Source organism: Schistocerca serialis, chromosome 1 (genome assembly GCF_023864345.2).
Source record: "Schistocerca serialis cubense isolate TAMUIC-IGC-003099 chromosome 1, iqSchSeri2.2, whole genome shotgun sequence".
Lineage (NCBI taxonomy): Eukaryota > Metazoa > Arthropoda > Insecta > Orthoptera > Acrididae > Schistocerca > Schistocerca serialis.
The window spans coordinates 181702872-181725081 of NC_064638.1; the positions used below are offsets into that span (position 1 = coordinate 181702872).

The 22210-nt window shown below is 43.3% G+C and overlaps 1 protein-coding gene across 1 annotated transcript in view; it reads right to left on the minus strand.

The window, feature by feature from the left end:
- Window positions 1-20561: 20561 nt before the first annotated feature.
- Window positions 20562-22210, minus strand: part of LOC126458573 (trichohyalin-like) — a 123266-nt gene continuing 121617 nt past the window's right edge. The window contains exon 5 of the mRNA XM_050095747.1: window positions 20562-20930. Coding sequence (XP_049951704.1) covers window positions 20562-20930 — 369 coding nt within the window. The remainder of the gene's footprint in view (window positions 20931-22210) is intronic.

Consider the following 22210-nt stretch of genomic DNA (forward strand, 5'->3'; position numbering starts at 1 on the left):
AGGTGAATACACTAAGCAGATTCAGAAGGATGTAGGTTGCAGTAGGTACTGGGAGATGAAGAAGCTTGCACAGGATAGAGTAGCATGGAGAGCTGCATCAAACCAGTCTCTGGACTGAAGACCATTACAACAACGTTTGTCTCCCTAAGACTTTGTGGCGGGAACCCAAGGAAAGCTGCGAGCGATGGGTTTAGTAGACAGTGCTATATACGGAAGTTTTGCTCAGTTCTCGAAGCGTGCTCAGGTAGTAAGAGTAACTAAGGCGACCGTTCGCAACAAGAGAGGTATCTGGGTTCGAGTTCCGATCGTCTACTATTTGAAAAGAATGCTAATAAGAATATTTACCCATCGGTTACGACCAATACCAGAGCTGTGCAAATAACGGAGTTTAACCCATTAGCAATTTTATAACATTGCCGATTACTGAAGAGAATTCCCCAAGTGTTTCGTCTAGCTCTGGCTTGATGAGTTTCCACGAAGTGATAGATTCTACTGAGAAATCTACGGGTGATAAACTTCTTTCACATTATTCGTGTGAAATTTTCGATCGCCATGTGTTCCGACCTTCATAATCCCACACAAACACGAGATGTGTGGTATCTGCAGCTTTAAACTTACTCAAAACGGTAGAGAAAAGATCAACTTTGGTCTGATAAACTACTCTTCCCTTACTATTACGCTGCTCTTGTTAAGCTTTTCTGCTGGAAGTTACCTGGTTAAGATATACGAAGTGGAACAAGTAAACTAGGAAGTGCTTGCGTTTCAGTGAGTGTTGACTTTCTATTTGGGACAATACAGTCCCCATATGGAGTAATTTTAGAGTGTTACAGAGGAAAATGTACTTGCAAGAGGATACCTGTCCAAGTCTGGGATGGGTTTCTGTGACATGATTATACATACATTATTGGTCACATTGAGACGAGAGATCTCCGATGCTCACAACATCAGACCTGTTCGGACATGTGTCCGAAGCAGACTGGTCCAGAGGTGCACCGTGATGCCATCTGTTCAGAGCGTCTTCACCGACAATTTTTGGATCTCTCTCTCTCATGGCTTTAGTGTCTTCAGTATTAGCATGATCTCTTCTTCTGTAAATGTCCAAATTGTTGCAAAAAATTCAACTTATTTAACTTTAGGACTGGAGTTGAACCCGAGATAAATCCATCCAACTTGTCCCAAGGGATTATAAAGCTTACCTTCTACTGGCCGAATGCTTCCTGTGCAACATTCCAATTTGTCTAGAGAAAATAGGGATAGGCTACATATCCTCCAGAGTCACAGATCGGACGAAAAACGTGAAGGAATAGACACGCAGAAAAGACTTTCTGTGCTAGTACAATTATTTTAATCATTCTACAGCTTCTCCTCCTACCCACTCAACAGTACATATTTTTGACGTATTCCTTTTTTGAATCTATGACTGATAAAATCTTTAAAAAATTTTACTTTTAGAAAATTTCAAGTGATATCCACAATAACAGCATTACTAATCTACACTGATGGAAGCAAAGTGGCAAGATTTGATGTAACGAAAATGAGTTACTGTAAGACAAGACGCATGACATTTGTGATGTTTCTCACAAACTTCTTGAGAATTAAATAATACTGTTCGCTATTTTATCTCTGTTGTGTCTAACAAGTTTGCTAGTTGCAATTGTCGATGGAACTAAATTTTCTCGGGTAAGCATCCATTGTCATGTCTTGTTGAGTGCGATATCTGTCTGAAATTTCCATTGGTGACGAGACTAATTAGAGTGAGCAATTATTGGGAGAACATCTGTGGCAATTACAGATGTGGAAGAGCGTCGATTGAGAGAATAAGACACAGTATTTGTCCAAGAGGAGTAGTTGGTTAACAACGGAAAATTGCACACGAAACTTCGAGCTATGGGCTCCTTTCTCATACATTTCACGCGGGCACTGCAGTTACCTTCTGCTACACTGTACTTTCATACTGCCACGTCACAGCTGCATTCGCGTATGGTGTGAGCAGTGATCAATCTGCAGGCTCAAGAATAATCGTGGTTTCCTCAATAAACAGAGGTAATACAATAAGGGTGACTTGCACGCGACCACTGACGATTACCGTTCTCGTATATATGATATTGCGGTGGCTGAGTTATTCCGAATTACGATGAAAAGTTTCTTTGACCATGCATGCATGTCCGAAGGAACTTCACATCGTAATTCTTATTAACACAGGCACTGTAATGTCGTATTTATGCACCGACACCTGGGCAAACGACTTGCAACTGAAGTGTCTCCCTTCTACGGGAATACACATAATGCATGTACGAGAACAGGTTCTGGGCGGATGGTTGACCTCATATGGAAGTTTGGGTCTGGCCGTGGTTCGTGCTCAGATGGGCTAATGGCAGGGCGACCGCTCGCGATAAGGGGAAAATTCGGGTTTGAATCCCGGTTCGGCACAAATTTTCATTGTCATCATTCCGTTATACAGCTGATGGCAGTCCATAATCGGAACTGCGAATACAGTTCGTGGACTCGCATATTTGTTCAACACAAGCTTGGCTCCCATCTCTTTTGACTTTGTTCTCGACGGGGTGTTAAACTCCGGTCTCCCTTCACACGTTCACTGCTGCCCGCTTGGTGACAAATGTTCCAACGTCATGTCAGGCCAGCCACACTACATTAAGCGAGCGGCTCTGCTGTGGCCGCCTTCGGCCACACGCCAGTCGAAGTGTCTGAAGCCTTACGCCCCCACCAACCGACCGACGGACCAATTTATTGTGCTGTGTACGCACGCCTCGACCGACTTCACGCCGTGATTATAATGCCGCATTGTCACCGTGAAAACGAATTGAGAAAATAACAACCTGCTTTACCATTTCGAGTATTTTGTTTTCCCCACACATAGGAAATTGAGTCGGCGATGGACTTCGCTCTCAGGTGGTCATACTCGACCGACCTCCAGACGAGGAAAGTAGCTCGGTCGGTTGGCCAAAACGCATACACATGCCCAGCTTGGTCGGTCGGTTGGTGCATGAGTAACAGATCTTTGTATTTATCCTGCTGCATCCGTGATTGGTGGATTGTAGCGAATCATCAACCATCTACAGGGGGCGGTGTTTTCCACCTTTCTGTCACCGTCGTGGATCGTTAGTTGCACGGCGTTCACGTTTCTTTGTAGTATGGTGGCGTCAAGGAGGTTGCTGGCCTACCTCGTGAGTGTGGCCATGTCCTTAATTACGAGTCCCAAATTCCTACTGCCATCCACTAATACGCTTGTGTGTGTGTGTGTGTGTGTGTGTGTGTGTGTGTGTGTGTCTCTGTCTGTCTGTCTGTCTTACTGCTACTAACGAATCTCTCAGTGATTGTGTTGTGGTTTCCTGGCATCGGCAGATTTACAGCGCTGCCTCCCCCCCCCCCCCCCCCTCCCCGCCCCCCCGCCCATCTGTTAATGGTTAATGTAGCGGCGATGTTGTGCCATGCGTGTGCTTTTTGTGCACACTGGCCTGAGCAGTGTTACGATGAAGCCCTGGTAGTCAGAAGCGTTGTCAGCCTTTCCCGTATAGACCAGCTGGGATACGATCGGCAGAGCCTCGGAGATATCGGGGCCTGCGACTGCTGTGGGAGACCACCTAGCGAAGCACCTCGACTGTGTAACCTTCACATGAGGTACGCGAATTACCATGCATCTTTAACTTATGCCTTGTGTATTTAGATTCTGTTTCCCCACCATTGCCTGAAGTTGAGATTGTATAGTCTGATGCGAAAATGTGCCGGGAAGTGATCCACCTCTCATCCCACGTATTGGGAACGTACTATGATCTTAAAACGCCGTATATAGCTTCGTGTGTACCTTAATTGTACATAACTTGAAACTGAAAATGCTAAGCCAAATTTTGAACACTTTTGCACATCTAAAACTGTCCTGTGTCAGTAGCTGTGTGCTCAGTGATTTTTACCCCACACGTTGGGAAATTGCAGAACATGAGTCACATCGATTGGGGTATCGGTATGACACTAATTTTCTATCTGAAGCGGTTACTTTAGCCAGTTACGTACGTCTCTTACGCTTGTTTACAGTTATCAGTCGACGTTTTCCACGGCTTCGTCCACAGTGTGGTGGGGAGGGCAGCCGCAGTGGACACATTCAGCTCCCAGCTGGCTCACCAGACACGACGCATGCGCAGTTCTTACCTGCAGTGCGGCGATGAAGATTTACATTACGGGCTGCAAGCAGAACTGTCATCAGGTATTTACGTCTGCAGCCGTAACTGCTGTTTTTCTTCGGCCGCTGTTTCTGTCCTAGTACAATACCACCATGCTCGATTTTTTTGATTTTCATATATTTTGCAGCTTGCCTAACAGTTTTCCGAAATTCTTACAGTTGGTCATCTGTCACTACTTCGTTTATCGGTGTTAGTGGATTCAGGACGTGAATAAGAAGCACGGGTACTGCCATAGGTTCCTGATTACTCGGTCCACATCTTTAGGTGCCTAAAATATCTACGCTAAGTAGTTCGTTAATATTACCTCCACTTCCTGCAGTCACACAACTATCCAAACTTCTGCCTCAAACGGCGTAAAGCAGGAGCAACCCCACAGAGCCGGGCACTGCGCTAAATGTACCGTTCACAAGGCATACATTAAACAGAGCATTCTGGCAGCTCCTCTCGGACCGCTTCCCAGCAACACGATTTTCCCCATGTTGCTCAGCCCCCCATGCCTGTCCCACCCTTGACATGTACACTGCTTCGTAATGCCAGATTCTCATCCCATTCAGCTATAAAATTATCTCACATTTAGGTCCCCATTGTATAAATCAAGCAAACCTGAATCTCTTTGGATCGCCTGCTCCTGTTCCATGACAATGAACGTACCTGCAACCACTGTACCACCAAAAGTCACATCCTGACATTCTTGCCACTTCATCCGCTCGTAATATTGGAGTACTAAATTACACACTTGTCCATTGCCACCGTTCTTGAGTGACATATTCAGTTAAACCTACAGCATATGTTAAAAGGCGGTTGACTCTTTGTGTAAAGTGAACGACCCGAGACATCAGTAGGTCACATTCTTCGAATATGATTTCGTACATCTATATATGCGTCAGCAATGTTTCATTTACGGAAGTCGTTGCTGTTCCATTTACAATATTGTCCGTAGTTCTTGAGTGTCCCATGGCGAACTTCTTTTCCGATTGCTTTGTATCAGACTGGTCACGTTTGTTGGTATAATATTCAATACATCGTCGTTATGGAATCAGTTTCTAGTAGCAGCGGAGTTGGCTGTGGCAGTTGCAATTCCTCTGCAACAGATTCACAGAAAGTGGAAACTGTTGGCATCCAAATGCCAATAAGCAATGTTTACCTGACACGTAAATGCGGTAAATGGAGAGAATTAATGGATTTTCTGAAACGGAATGGCTTCATTAAGGAAAGGAAAAGACATGGTAACTCAATGGAGATAAATTGTGGCCCATCACTAGTACTAGGGACTGGTTCATGTAGGGTAATCGGCGTTTGCGGGTGTGGCGGTCATTTAGGGTAAACTAGTCGAAATTAATTTCGGTGAAGTTTCACCTTTTTGAGGTAGACTGCATGATATGAAATGGGCTGATAGGATGTTGCTGACGGACGTTCTCTGTACGCTGAAGTAGGGAGGGAGCGGGCGGAGATGGTGTTACATTGGAATGCGATGGAGGCCTATTATGTTCCGGTGAAGTTAAAAGTTGAGACTTGGTCTTCTTGGTTCCTAGTGAGAATCGAGGAAACTTTGTACTGAAAGTAAATGCGAAATGGGGTATCACTGCAATGGATATCGATACGGGTGCAACCAGTAATGCTAATAAGCATTGCACTTTGTAGGTCTAATAACATTAGACTGATTATTTAATCGTACTTGCGTCATGGATGTTAATGTCCTGTTCTCCTAAAACCACCAGCATTTCGCTACGTTCCTTATATTCACTTTTTATTTTGAATAACTTTATGAGAAAGCGACAGTTTCGTCGTATGTGCCCTGTGGTCTTGTGCATTGTCACAGCCATGTTGGGTTTAAATGAGGTACTTAAATTCGCCATTTTTGAATACGTAAAGGGTAAAACTGACCCCTAAGCGCACTACTTACGCAGTGTTAATTGTTATTACAAAGCTAATTTTAAAAGCTGTATAATATAGAAATCTTATCCTAATACTTACCTGGATTTGTTGGTGAAAAAAGAGTAACTTTTTCGCCAGTGCATGTTAAGACTTACACAGCATCAGTAATGCAAATGCGTAGCTGAAAGGTCACATTCACGAGACTGAACTATGATTAGTTCACACATCATTAGTTAAATCGAAAAAAAATGGAAAAACTGACAAATTTACGATCAGTCACACAATTTTTGTTTGTTGCATTAATAATACACTGCTCTCAGTGGTAGACGATTATATACTTTCGGCGGGTACAAAAATTCTATTTTTTTCAGTCAGTAGCGGGATAGTGACTTAGCGATAAACTCAGTATTTGCATATATTTATTCGTGTCTTGTAACTAATCGGTGGTTACTTGCCTGGTGTTAACCTGAGGTGTAGAACTGTCAGTGTGTACTGCTCTAAAATTGGCTTGTTCAAAAAGCGGTTCCAAGTCCTCTATCCGGGAGCTAAGCGCGTCCCGCACCACTCTGTGCAGACAGGGTCCAGGGTTCGCACGCAGTCCAGCTACAGGCAGCTCCGAACCGTCGGCACCTCGGGGCGTCCACCTCCACGTGTTCTGGTGGGGGTCCCTCACAAACGTGAGGCAACAGGTGTGACTGAGTGCGTAATATTCCTGTAATCATTTACAAATTAATTCCCGTAAAGATAATCCAACAAAAAAGATACGATCTTGTACGGACGCCACAATCTGATTGGCACATTCCCGTCTTACTCCTTACGTATTCGAATACATATGTAACCAAAGCGCCATGTAAGTCGCGAATCTTCCCTAAGAAACATAAAATCAAAGATATCAAGAAATCCTGTCCCATCCATACTACACAACTCACCCACGAATCGGAAAGACGTAAGGTTCATAGAACGAAATACCTAAATGGCACTATTATGTCGTCTTTCTGGTATTGCATAAACTAAAAGGCGAAGTACATCAGGGATGCGGGAAGAATTTGTTGCTCTAAGTGATAGCTATTAATATTCTGATCAGTACCATACCATCAGCAGATACTTCTTTGACGCCTTTGCGTGCTGAAGTCAGAACCTCACTTTAAAATCGAAAAGACTGGTTAGCATGCATTTCAGTCAAAGGCGCCCTTTAGAAATTTTCTAGAGCTGTAGTGTGACGTAAGCATCCGTCACACGTCTCAGTCCTTAAGTAGGCTTTATTCCTTGTCCCGCGCAATGTCACCTCCTTGAGCAGTCTACAAGTTATCAACCACTGCTACCCTCGCCATCCTTTGGTTGCGTCCATCCTGGAGTCCATCTGTGCCCTGGACCGCTCTCGTTGTACAGGTGTGTGTGTGTGGACCCCAGGACACGTCAGCATACCAGGCAACGAACTTTCCGATAGGCTGGCCAAACAGGCTATGCAGAAACCTCTTCCGGAGATGGGCAACTGTGAACCCGACCTGCGTTCTGGCTGACGCTGCAGGGTTTTTCGGCATTGGGAGACGGAATGGCATAACAGTACGCATAATAAACTGCGTGTCGTTAAGGACACTACGAATGTGTGGAAGTCTCCCATGCGGGACTCTCGCAGGGAATCAGTTGTCCTCTACCGACTCCGCATTGGCCACGCTTCGGCGACCCACGGTTACCTCCTGCGCCGTGGAGACCCGCCTCAGTGTCTGTGAAGCTCCCGGTAGACAGTGGTCCATATTCTGGTGCACTGTCCCACTTGACTGCCCAGTGAGGGAGTCTTGGGTTACCGGACTCGTTGCCGCTCAATTCATCTAACGCCGCCTCATTGGCTGATTAAGTTTCAAGTTTTATTCGTTTGGGTGGGTTTTATCATTTAATCTAAGTTTCCGCCAATGTCCTTTGTTCCTGTCTCTCCTCCACCTTATTGCTTTCAGGGTTTTAATGTGTTGCAGAGTGGCTGGCTTTTCCTTGTTATTCTCGTGGTCGGCCAGCCACTGTCATATGATTTATTGTTTTACTAACTTCTGTTTCCAGCGTCTCTGCTTTCTTGTCCTCTTTAGTTGCTTTTAGTGTTCATTGCCTTTCCTACGTTCTTGTGGTTTTTTCCTTTCTTCCGTTTTGTTACAAGTCCCGTCTGCTTTAGTGTCACACTTGTGGCATTGTTTTATTAGTAACAAGGGACCGATGACCTAGTAATCTGGTCCCTCCCCCCTCTTTTAAACCAACCAACTAACCAACCAACCAACCAGTGTCACCTTCTGTACAATATTAAGCAATTACGTACTTCATAAGGTCTGTGTAACACACATTTCACGGTCATCCAGATAGCTAGTGTTTCCAATTACGACTGGAGAGAAGCTTAATTGTATGAGTGACATTTCGTGGAATGTGAGTGCCCGTTCGACATGGACAGCGTATGTCACATTCCATGTCATTTACGTAGTCACTGTCACCACTGTCTCAACTTCAACAATTTACCAATACGAAAAGTGCAACGACACCACCATACCTCGTACTCTAGCTATTTGCGTGAGCAGGTTCTTAATGGTTTGTGACGTACAAAACTCATTAAATGCGTCTGAGCATAGCTTAAAAAGTTTCAAAACAAATATCAACGGCGTCAAATAAGTTACCTACGATTAATACAACAGATTGGTAATATTAAAGCCTGAAATAATTGCTAACATACCATTTTTATATAGTGTCGTTGTCACACCTATTAATCATTCAGTAGCTGTTTTGATGTTACGCAGTGGATACATTTTGTATCTTCACAGAGAGGTATCATCAGGTCTAAGACACTAAAGGTGGTGGAATATTGTTTGTATATATAGTTGCAAATTAATACTTCAGATTAATGATCATAGATATCAAAATCACACAGGTTTTAATCACGTTAGTCTAAAATCATAAAATTTTATAGTCACACATGCATTTATTCGTAACTTAGCTATCAAGCAATTCCTGCATTGAATAAAATAGATTTTCTGTCAATTTAGTCGAATACATTTTTCAATTCACTTAGTCTTTGTTTGTGTAATATTTGGAAAACAGTTGTAGAGGGGCATTCCTACAGGTATGTCCACAATCCCTTTCTCATAGCAGCTGGTTCAGTGTTGAATTAACCCTTAGCTTCCAGCAATTTCTGGTTTCATATTGGTGAACTTTTTTCATTTACTTGGTAGAGATAACTGTGTTCGTCGGCGAGTGTTGGAATTCTGTAGATGTAGACGTTTATTGGTGTTCGGATGTTCAGTTCTTTGAATTTTGGTCTACAATTCTTTTGCCTAGTCACTATGTAGGATGGCCTTTTCCTATATAATAAGGGTCTTACTCATATTTAATGCAATCCCCCAAAATTCATTCCTATAGGACATAATGGAATAAAATTTTACATAGTAATATTTTATCATGGTTTCCATGTTGACCATTTCACTTCTTAATACCAAAACAGAGTTGAGATTAAGATACTCAATTTTTTAATTCTAACGTATTTTTGATCTTCCTGATTTTAACAGATGAAATTGGTTTCCTTGTAATTCCATACTAATTTGTTATTGCAGAACCAATTACCATGGCAACAAAGAACCACTTCAGCATTTAGAATATGTTCTCCAAAATTTTCACCCTTTATCACAATATTGGCATCAGCATAAAGGATGGGGTTCATTTTGGATGTCATTAGGAAGCTAATATACATACATCAAGAGGAAATTGGTTTCCTTGTAATTCCATACTAATTTGTTATTGCAGAACCAATTACCATGGCAACAAAGAACTACTTCAGCATTTAGAATATGTTCTCCAAACTTTTCACCCTTTACCACAATATTGGCATTGGCATAAAGGATGGGGTTCATTTTGGATGTCATTAGGAAGCTAATATACATACATCAAGAGGAAATTGGTTTCCTTGTAATTCCATACTAATTTGTTATTGCAGAACCAATTACCATGGCAACAAAGAACCACTTCAGCATTTAGAATATGTTCTCCAGAATTTTCACCCTTTATCACAATATTGGCATCAGCATAAAGGATGGGGTTCATTTTGGATGTCATTAGGAAGCTAATATACATACATCAAGAGGAATAATGGCCCAAACATGATTCCTTGTCGTACACTATGTATAATTTTCTTTCTGAGTAAAATTTAATTAATTTTATTCTGATATCTGTTTATGAAAAAAGGATCTCAACAAGTGCAGTACTTGTTACCCTTATAATTCCTCCAAATGTAATTCGTAACTAACTAGATATAATGCTTTAGACAGGTCGTAAAATATCCCTGTTGTAGTTTCCTCCTTGTCAAAAACGTAGTTCGTGACATTTTGTGCACCAGTAGTGGTGGACTTACTTTGGTAACGATACTGACTTTTGGATAGTACTTAATGTGTTGTGAAAAACTTTATCAACCTTTCGTACAGAATATGTTCAAAGAGTTTTGCTGTTGTTGGTAAAATACTCAGGTAGGTAATTTTTGGTTTCTCTTGCATCACTCTTTCTAAATAAAAGTATTATCCTTCCAATTTTTAGTCTTTTGGGAAACACCCCCGTCTATTATTGGCTCATTATATACTTCGGACAGTGGCATACCTAGAAAGATAGAAGACAGTTTGAGGAGCATATTTGAAATCCCATAAATATGCTTAACCTTACTGTTCTTCAGGCTGGTTGTAACTCCAATTACTTTTCCTTCAGTAACAGAAAACAAGTAAATTGAATTACTTAATGGTTGTTTCTTCAGCTTGAACCCTTTTAATGCATTCGTTGCTGAGATTGTGATAGTGTCTTATATTCAGATATTTACATAGAAGACATTTGATAGTGATTCAGGACTTTTTATTTAGCTATTACTCCATGAAATTTCTTTGGGATAGTCCTTTTTATTCCATTCATGACTCATTTCTTCATTTAAGATTTCCCATGCTGTCCTTGCCTTTTCTTCTGAAAGGCTGATAGCCTTCTCAGTATCCATATTCTTAGCAAACATAGTGACTTTGTTATATATCTTCTTACACCTAGTATATATGTTCTTTGAGCACTCTGTTCTGCACTTACCTAATACATGCAGCTCCTTGAGTCTGCTACTAGATACCTTAATGCTCCTACTTATCCAGTTTTTGTCTTACAAAACCCACATTTGTTTTTGTAGGGAAGAATCTCACTAACATGATAGCAAGTGTTCGTTGTATAGATACTAGCATTTTTCCATTGTTTATATCTAGTAGTTCGGTCAGACTTTCCTTAGCAATATTGTTAGTGAACTTGTTTTCTTTGTGTAGAGGTTTATATTTAACATTAAATTTCCTGTGCTTTTGGTTTATAGTAAGTATTTGTTCCGTGCAGTAAGATAAATTGCTTTCAGCAATGTTTACTGTGTAATTCTTAGTGAATACTTGTGACAATATAATTAGTTACAGTGGCACTGTTACTAGAAACTCCAGTAGCAACTATGATTGTATTGTGCATGTTGAAAAAGGTGAATCTTGAAGTGGTTTTCGTTTAGAATCGTTGAGGTAATAAACATCGAAGTCCCCATTTGCTTTTAAATTCAGTAGTCTTGTTTAATGCTACATGGAAGCTATTTAGGAATATTACTAATTTACTATCAGGTTGTCTATAGACTTTGATTCGATGTCGTAGATCAGCGGGATTACAGAAACGTCATATTCCACCCGTCTGCTTCGACCAATGACGCCACCAATATGGCAGATAGGGCCATTCGCGATGACTCCAATAGGGCACCTATGACGTCATTACGAAATCATAACGCGAGCGAAATTAAATTAAAAACCAACACATCTTTCTCCAAAAATATAATCAAACTAACGGGACCAGCGTGGGAAATTGGGGGCTTTTGGATGACACACACACACACACACACACACACACACACACACACACACACACACACACACACACAAAAACCACCATCCCAAACCACACAAACGGCATAAATAGGCAGCACAAAATTCCCAAATTCCACTACTCACAATATCCTCAAGAGTCGGACACTTCTTTTCACCTACATAGACACAATTGTCGATACCACAATATAAAACCCCAAAATCTCCAAAAATTGCACCATCACCACAACTATCGATACTATAAAACGAACACCTAAACAAACATAATTTGAATCGAACACTTCACTTGACCTAGCGGCTCAAGATACCAAAACACACACAGCTACGACAGCCCATTGGAATTAGATACTTACCATGACCTATACAGCTATACAGCTGAAAAACAACTAAAGATACAAAAAAATTTTAATAGATCTTCTCCAAACATACATAAATGAAACCCCAAGTGCACATACCAAAACCTCAAACACCAACACATTCAGTAAATACCACCGTCCACACAACACAGAAATACCCCGCCGAACATCATAACACACGAAAAATACAATCAGCCGCCCAACAAAAAACACAACCAAAACAACTCCCAACCCACTTACAACCTACCAACGCCCCAGCCTTCACCCTCCCCCAAATCAAAGATCTATCAACAAATAAATACCAAAAAATAAACATCTTTCACACAACTCAAACTGCAAAAAACATACCCCACATAATAATCATAAAACAACCACCACCTCCACCCGCCTACATCTAGAAACATTACGAATACACACCCCCTCCCATCCCTGCCCGAGATGTAGCTCTACACCCTCACAAGAGATCGTTAACAAACTACCTTCAGCCTATACGTTTTACTAGTTGCCCTTTAAAAAACCCAAAAAATCCAATAGTCCCCAGGGACGCTCTTCTGCCAACAATACTCATGTAAATGAGACTGAAGGTTAGAAGAGCGCCTCTTCCCCTTCCCGTTATAACTGACTTAACCGCTCCCCAAAAACCCTATATCGTATTTGTACATACCCCAGTCTCATAATTTTTCAATTACAAACTATGGCTAACTACTAAATGATGATAGCCCCTCTCGCCAAACTCCCTAAAACACGAAAAAGCATCGGAAACCATTGTGCTGCCCCATCTATACACTCCTCATACGTCCCTCCAAAACCCTAAAAACACACTCTGAATAACCACCCCCAGAAACAGCTCCCCACACCCATAAACCAACCGGAGACTTACCCCTCCCATACTTTCTTCCCAAACAGCGAATCGTCAACCTCCACCACCTGAGGTCCACCCAATTTACCGCTGTACTTAATACACTCTGAACACACTTCCCTACAAAACGAAAATAAGTCAAAAACCGTCCTCTCACTCACACCAGTCTCATGTGCACAAAAACCGAGAGGATCTGTAACAAATAATACGTCAACACAATCTCTCGCATGCCCAACCTACACCTCTCTAACCAGGTACCACGCCTTATGGAGCGCCATACGTTGCCCCTACAGCACCGCCACATGTAACCCTCCCTGGTCCGAGACGCCGGAACTTCTGCCGACCTCATTTCCTGCCGTCACACGCCGCACACAACCACTTCTGCCAGCTGCCCATACAGTTCCACAAATTTTGTAAGGGACAACGCATTCTCCCCCATTTCCGCACGCAAACGAGCGCTATTAAATTTACCCGTCATACCCACACCAAACAAAAGTAACCACAAATTGAACGACTTACTACGTGACATACAGCAAACACCATAACTTGAACACAACGGAAACTTAATTCTTAACTCACTGACACCAATTTCTGTTGAACAGTAACAACCAACTAATGAACAGTTTAAGCAGCGATACAAAAATGAACCAAATACACCACACAACACGAGAACCATAAACACACCACCAGAGGACACCAACGACTGCAACAAAATATCAACTCATAAACTAAACGCCGCGTCGTCGTGACGTCACAGAACACACTGAAGTCACGGCGCAAAGCCGACGGGTGGGATCGGAGGCCTCCGTTGACAGAGCGCTCTATGGCAGAGCACTCAAGTTCTTTTTCAATACGTAATTTGCATAAATCCGAAATATTTTTTACACGCCCAATAGTCCATTTTGCACATAGATGCCGCAAGTTCATTCTTATGGCTTGTTCTACTTTAATATGAAGCTACTGTATAGTTGTAACGTTTCGGTACCACTAGCGAAACTCGCTGGTATGTTTTCACACAAAGTAGATGTATACTTCATGATCGTATCTCTGTTTTTGTGTGTTCTCCTTAGTTACGTGTGCTCCTGGATAATGATGGTTACTAATTGCCATGAGGAATGAGTGTTAACTGTACGACCTTCATTTTGGTGACCTTCACCGCTGATAATCTTTCTACACAGTCTAGCGTACCAGAATTCAACAATTACAGATAACTTCACTGCTGGACAAATTGTCGTCCAGCAGGTTCCCCTAGAACTGATGCGTAGTGCTCATGGCATCTCCGCGATAACATGGATACTTCAGTGGCTACTACCAACTAAGTATTCTAAGATAGCTGTGCAACACACTGTGCTGAGAATAATTTATTGAAAAAGTGTGGCAATAAGTTTCCTGCAGCCGTAGCATGAAAAAACGCCTTAGCAGGTGGTAAACAAAGCTAGTCAGCCGTCAACAGAAATACGGCGAAAATTATTACACCGTCAATAAGACACACAGCTGTGTGGCAGAGACCCATACATCGGACACGAAGACGTCCTCCAAGTTTTTCGGCAAGTAACAATCTGTAGGCATTTGGATGATGCAGGACAAATAATATCGTTTCCTTGGGTTTTGGAACCCTGTGGTAGACTGACATACTGTCATAGTGCGCGAAATGAGATATCATCCGAGAATGTCAATGTTCACAATACAATTAATATAGGCCTATCTATATTCATGCTCAATATTGTGGGAAACATTATTAGATCCATCATTATCCTGATTTGTCATTATGTGTAATACAGCTGATAGTTGTACACGAATGTGCTTGCCAGTCTGTACGCATTAATTAGTGCATAGTATATTCTTAAGTACCATTAAAATACTTAGTAACCGATACATGTTTCTCTGACAGGTAACTAATACAGCTTGGAAAGACACAATCTTCAAACCTTTCAACGTTACATAGAAATAAAATGCACAGTCCACAGAAATTTGTCATGGACCGTATGGCTCTGAAGCAAGATCCTTGACCAGGTTGTAAGGTTACATAGAATTTCATGTTACAGTGTAGACGTAACGATCGGAGGTGAAAAGGTGTAATTCCAAATAAGAGACACAAAGTTACAGAAGAATATCTTTTATTTAAATTCATAAAACGTGCATAAAATGAAATCACTCTCTCTAGGAAGTTCCCTTACCTGTCAATGACTGTCCTTGGGTTGCAGGACTAGTGCACTCTGCCGCTGTTTCCGGTACCGAAGTGACGTCTTGGAAGTCTGTGGTGTTACATAATGTAAGTGTAGTTGAACAGAAACCACAGATGATCTTCAGTCCGTGGGCCAAATTCCAGGGAGGCTCAGTGTGTGGAATGCTAGACACCAGTAAAACGTCAAAGGCACATAATACTAATTTTATTACTATCGCTTATCGTTTAACTTAATCGTGCCTGCTGAGCAACACACTACGTATATCAGCAAAAGAAAAGTCTGACTCATTCCATAAACCGTGCATCCTAGTTCACCACAAGTTGTTCTTCATAATGAAGTACGTGGATTGGAAGCTCCAAGTGTAAGGGACGGGAGCTTCTGGAAAGGTCAGTTGAAGTATTGTCTGTAGTAGGCTGTAATGCTATGTTCATTTAATCGTTCGATCAGCTAATTTGGACTAATTGTCAGGCGCCAAAAGAAAGATTCTGAGTGCTTTTTAATGTTGGTTTTACAGGTAATTGACAGTCACGGTTAGTCGAAATCAGCTAATCACACGATTAAACAAGCATCGCCCTACAGCCTACTACGGACGATGTTTACGTTTATTAAACTCCACATGAAGTGCCTTCAAACATTACAATGGAGAGAAAGACATGAAACAGCAACTTCACGAACAATTTACAGGGAGCATTGATTCGTACACCAAACCAAAGAACGATGGTGAGCATCACGATGCAACCAGTACACCTCATTGAGAGAGATCAGGTCGGTACCGGAAACAGCGGCAGAGTTCGTTAGTCCTGCTAGCCGGGGCCAGTCATTGACCGCTAAGGGAACCTCCTAATGAGCGATTTGTTCATACCACCAAAGCCTCAACTGCAGTTTGGGTGCTTTTTAGCGAAAATGTATCGCACGCTTCATGTAAGACGCCATGAGTTAGCAACGCACGCGTGTGTTAAATTACGTGAACGCTAATTGGGAGCTACATCCAGTTTATGTAACGAAACGTTACTAACAAACAATTATCGTCTTGATGACAAAGCGGTAATACAGAACGATCCTTGTTAAAAGAACAATCAATGTTCACATGTAGATATTAGCCCTTACACGTCGGAAACATATGATTTTTCAATATATATTCTTTCAAACATCTCTGAAGTTGTTAGATGAGATTTCGAGATTGCAGCCGGATCATGTTTACTTCTTGCCACGATATTTCGGCTGGCAATCGTCCAGCCATCTTCGGGTGTCAGTCACTGGAGACTGCAAGTTCCTGGAATCAACTTCGTAGCAAAAAATTTGCGCGAAAACTCAAGCGCATTGTCCTACGTCACAGGAGCGTCCTCTATCGAAATCCGCGATCTATGGAGCTACAGTTCTATCTGTGGCGCGCAGGCGCATGCGTGAATGTGGAAACTACATGTACGCCCTCTGTCGGAATGCACGCCCACGTGCTAAAAACAGACGTCAGATGTCGCCAGGGGTGTCATTGTGAATAAAATGTCTTCTCTGAGGAAATTAGAGAGATCCGGGCCCCAAGCCTTGTCCAGTTGGAAACCATCACGATTTATAAGATTTTGCCCTAGGCGTACCTCCACAGATTCTTTACTTACCGAATCCCAGAAAGTTTTCGCTGGGACCAAGATTTTCGTGGCGGAAAAATCCATAGCGTGTCCTGTGATAATAGTGCTCAGCTACGGCCGACTTACTGGGCTGAGAAAGGAGTGTGACGTTCGACTTCAACGCACCTTTGATGTACTGTGCGTGTCGTCTGACCGATGTAAGCTTTGCCACACTGGCAAGGAATTTTATAGATCCCGGCCTTTTGCAGACCCAGATGGTCTTTTACTGGACCAAGGAGGTCACTAATCTTCGCCGGTGGCCGGAAGATTACTTTAACTTGATGTTTCCTTAGAATCCTGCCTATTTTAGATGAAAGGTTGCCGATGTATGGAAAGAACTCCCTGGACTTGAATAGCTCCTTATCCTCTTGATTTTGTAGGTGGTCACATTTCTTCCTTCTTAGCGCTGTTATAATCTGATATGGAGAGTAACCATTACCTCTGAACACCGACTCTAAATGTTCCAGGTCCTTTGTAAGGCTGTCTCCATCAGAAACCACATTGGTCCGGTGCACCAACTTTCTAAGGACGCCGGTAGTTTGTGCAGGGTGATAAGTCGACGCTTGCAGGTAAAGGTCCGTATGTGTTGGCTTACGGTAGACAATGCCCAATGACCCATCCACTCTTAGTAACGAAGACGTGCATAAACGGCAAACAAGCATCCTTCTCTATTTTTTCTTGTGGATTACATTCAGATGTTGCAAGAACCGTGACAGTTCTTCACCATGGGACCACACTAAAAGAGTGTCATCTACATATCGCCAGAAAACTTCCGGTTTAAGTTCTGCAGAGTATAGTGCCCTTTCCCTAAAGTCTTCCATAAAAAAGTTTGCTACCAAAGGCGAGAGAGGACTGCCCATGGCAACACCGTCAGTCTGCTAAAAATATTCCTTATTAAATAAAAATTAGGTTGAGGAAAGGAGGTGATGGAAAATAGCTGTTACGACGGCGGTGAACTTACTGCTGAGCGACAAAGAATCCATAAGAGGAACCTTAGTGAAAAGTGAGATGACGTCAAAGCTGACTAGTAAGTCAGTTTCTCTGAGTTGAAGTGACTTCAGTCTATTGATAAAGTCAGCCGAGTTGCGAGCATGATGCACGCACTTCCCCACAAAAGGTCTCAGTAGAAAGGCGAAATGTATCGCCAAATCATACGTGGGGGCTTCAATATTACAGACGATCGGCCGTAACGGAACCTTTCTTATGGATCTTCGGAAGACCGTATAACCTGTGTGGCACAGAACTATGAGGTCTTAGTCTTTTGGCCACTTCTTGCGGAATAGAACAATTCAGCAGGGCTGATATTTTCCTTTCCACTTTCATTGTGGGCTCTTTGTCAATCTTTCCATTCATTGGTTCCTCGGCAGTTGTAAATGTGCTGATTATAAACCTCACGCGGCAAGAGCACTGTAGCGTTTCCATTATCCGGTGGTAACACCACCGTGTGAGGATCTTCTCGTAACTTTCGTAGTGCGGCCCTTTCCATTGCAGAAATGTTGCTCTGCTGCCATGGAGCTTTCGTGAGTACACAAGTTTCACGTCTTACTTCTTCTGCAGCATCTCTGTGAAGTTGATAATTCTTTCGATGACCTAGGGCAAGTGGTACACCACACAACACAAGATCGCCTGAGAGACGTGCGACTATTAAAGGCCTCTTCAAGGTGGACGTCAACCGAGAGGAACGCAACGAGGTGTAACAATCAGATAGTGGTGCGTTTACAGTGAACGCAAGGGCAAGGCGACAGAACTTCCCACACCGCAGTGCTGAAAGGTGATAGTGAAGTAATTGAACATCAAACATGATACCAAGTGCGGACTATAGTGTCGGAATTTGAGGTCTAGCGATGATAAAGATGACTTGTGCCGTAGCAAAGGTACTGGTTAACTATTGCAGATTCAGCCTTCTCCGTATCTTTATATCTGCTCTGCAAGCCATTTCCATCGACTCAGTAGCGTACTCAACACCCGACTCTCACACCAGCTGCTCTTACAATCAGAATGCTTACTGCAGTGACAATGCTACTAGCACACAATGATCACGGTTGTTGTGTGCTTCTAGGTGAGAACGTCTCTGGTGTAACATACCAACTACTGTTGGAAGAAAATCCACTACACAAATGTGAAATAGAACACATCGAACGAAAATAGGTTAGATCACTTTTCTTGAGTATCAATAACAAAAATAGAATTTCTGTTATGGGTACCAAGTTCTTGGAAGCACTGAAACTTTGTATTACTCTATATTTGACAACCCTGTTTTACTAAAATTTGGATTGCAGATTATGCTGAAATAAGTTTTCGAAAGAAAGTAAATAACAGAAACAGAGGAGCATAAGGTATTTTGGGGTTGGGAACCATTCGTGTAGACAGATCTGGTAACCACAGTAAGCGAAAGAGGAGCCAGTTAAATTGTAACACAATCACCAAGTGATAGAGAGAAGATACAAAACAGGTTTGTTGGCATCCTCATCTTAGACGTCTCTTATCAATTGTTATTGGTTTTTCCATCTCAGGTTCATAGTTCTTACTTACATAGATATTCTGCGGTTCTTGAGGATATATGGACACACAGTTTACAAATACGCTGTCAGACGAGTGTCGGCTGCGATCACCGTCTGAAACTCCTTGGATAGCTCTTCAGCGCTGTCGCTAATTCTCAGTCGTCGACGGTCAGCTGGAAGAGGTTCTGCACGGCGTCATCCCGCCATCGCGATGGGCCAGCCACAGGGTCGGGAGCAGACACAGCGGCGGCTACTGCGGGCCCCTCTGCAGATGGCTGGCTGTTGCAGAAGCCTGATCTGTTACCGAGCATGTGGTGGTAGCGTGCGGCGCGCTCACCCACACTCCTGGCAAAGGTGAACGGCAGCGGCACCCCTCTGGGAGGAGTGCCCCGGCCACTGGTGCAGCGACCCGCCAGCAGACTAACTGGCTGCTCCCTCATCGGGCAGCATGATGGGGACGCGGCCGCAGTCGCCGCTCAGGCACACGAACGCCAGGTGGCCCAACCTACGCCACCTGCTGACGAGGGACCTCACGGGTTCGTCTTCGACGCTGGGCAGCCTGACCTCCCGAAACGGGCAGTCGGCATTGCTGCACTTTCTCGCCAGGTGGCCCCACCTGCGACACCTGCTGACAAGGGACCTCACGGGTTCGTCTTCGTCGCTTGGCAGGCTGGCCTCCCCCAACGGCCAGTCGGCATTGCGGCACTCGCTCACCAGTTGGCCCCAACTGTGCCTCCTGCTGACGAGGGACATCATGGGTTCGTCTTCATCACTAAGCAGGCTGACCTTCCCAAACAGGCACTCGGCATTATGGCACTCGCTCGCTTGGTGGCCACATCTGCGCCACCTGCTGACGAGGGACCTCACAGATTCGTCTTAGTCACTGGGCAGGCTGACCTCCACAAACGGAATTGCAGCACTCGCTGGCCACGTGGCCTCAACCGCGTTTTCTGCTGACGAGGAACCGCACTGGTTCGTCTTAGTCGCAGTGCGCTGGGCAGTCTGACCTCCCAAATGGGCAGTCACTAGTTCGGCACTCGTTGGCCAGGTGCCCCCATGGCTCGTCCCCACTGACCTCTTAGACGTCGGCGTCGGCCCAGTAGGCGCGGTACTCCCAGCGCCGCCGCTCGGGGACGTCCTCCGGCACGTACTCCTCGACTTCCTCGCAGCGCGGGTCATAACACTGTGTTGCACTGCCACCGGCTGCATCTCCTCTTGCTCGCCCTCTGACGACTCGGGAGGGCGTGGCTGGTCGCACACCCTCTGCGGGACTCTCGTGCAAACGGCCTTCCTCTCCTTCTTCGCCCCCAGAGGACTCTGCACTGCGACGCCACATGGCTGTCTTCCTCTCGAAGCGGTTGCTGACGGCAGTCTTATCAGGTCGCGAGCCCGTTGGGCTCAGTCGAATGAAAAATGGGACCAGCTTAACATTCACAAACGTAAACAGCTGTTACATACACCGAACCCAACTATAAGGCATTGAGTAAATTCCACTAACAGTGATACATGCACCTTAATGTGCATAACCCGTCATTCTTGCTTACTGGCAGTATACACGTAATCGGCCATCACTGTAGTTACAATTAAAGTAATGATCAGAGTTAAAAGGAACGAAGCATCGTGGCTTAGTGCGGTACCTTTCACCTTAACGTATTAGTTTCTGTCTGCAGGCATACATTTGAAGTCGTCGCACACATGGAAATCCCAGTGCCAGATTACGACAGCCCGCCACTCCAGGAGCCAAAACCGAATAGCGCAGCACAATCTTAAACTGTGGACTGGCAGCGCAATTCTTTTTTGTTTCCTATAACGGCGTTCTCCGATAGTGACACTGCACAGTGAAACATCCAATAGGGCATAATCCAGTCGAGACAGCATAATAAATGGATGTCCAAAAAATTTAATTCATCACAGACCGCACTTTCTACAATATAATTAAATTTTCCATGTACTTGTCCTAACAATTTACAGCATTTTAAAAACAAATTCACTTCGTGTGAAGTAAAATTTCAGTTTACACCAGATCTAGCAAGCAGTAGTACTATACATAGAACGTCAGCCAAAACACAAAAAGGAATTCGTCTAAGTAATGGCAAAACCTGTGCTCACGTACAGAAGTGAGTCCGGGACAGTAAATAGCAAAGGCTAGAGAAGAATGAAGTCGGCTGAAATGAAATGTTAAAGCAAAGCAAAAATATGTAATCAGAGAGATCAAATCAACTATTCTGTAATGTGAAAAGAATTAAATATATTTTGGATGGAGGAAAGAATAGAACTTGGTCTACAAAATTGGAAGAAGAATATTGAAAGAATGGGGGCAGAAAAACGAAACACATTCATAATAGACTATACAGACCTAACGGCAAGACATGCTACAAAACAAGTAAAATATTGATTTCATAAAGACGGAACATGCTATAGGCTGTCAGGGGTAACAGACCAGGAAACAACTAGTGACATTAGGTCTGTGCATTCTGATTCAGGATCCATGCGGCGTAACACTTCACGCAGATAGAAATGGTTGTAATGATACGTTCCTTGACTTCCGTGTAATTGCAAGTACAGATTGTACATGAAGAACCAAGCAAACATGAGAAACAGTGCGATATGTAAAAACGTGCGTGTCGAATTAAAGAAAACAATAAAATGAAAAAAGATTCAGTACCAAGGAAAGTATATGAGGAATGCCTAGTAACACAGTCAAAACTTAGGCATGTAGATTTGCTA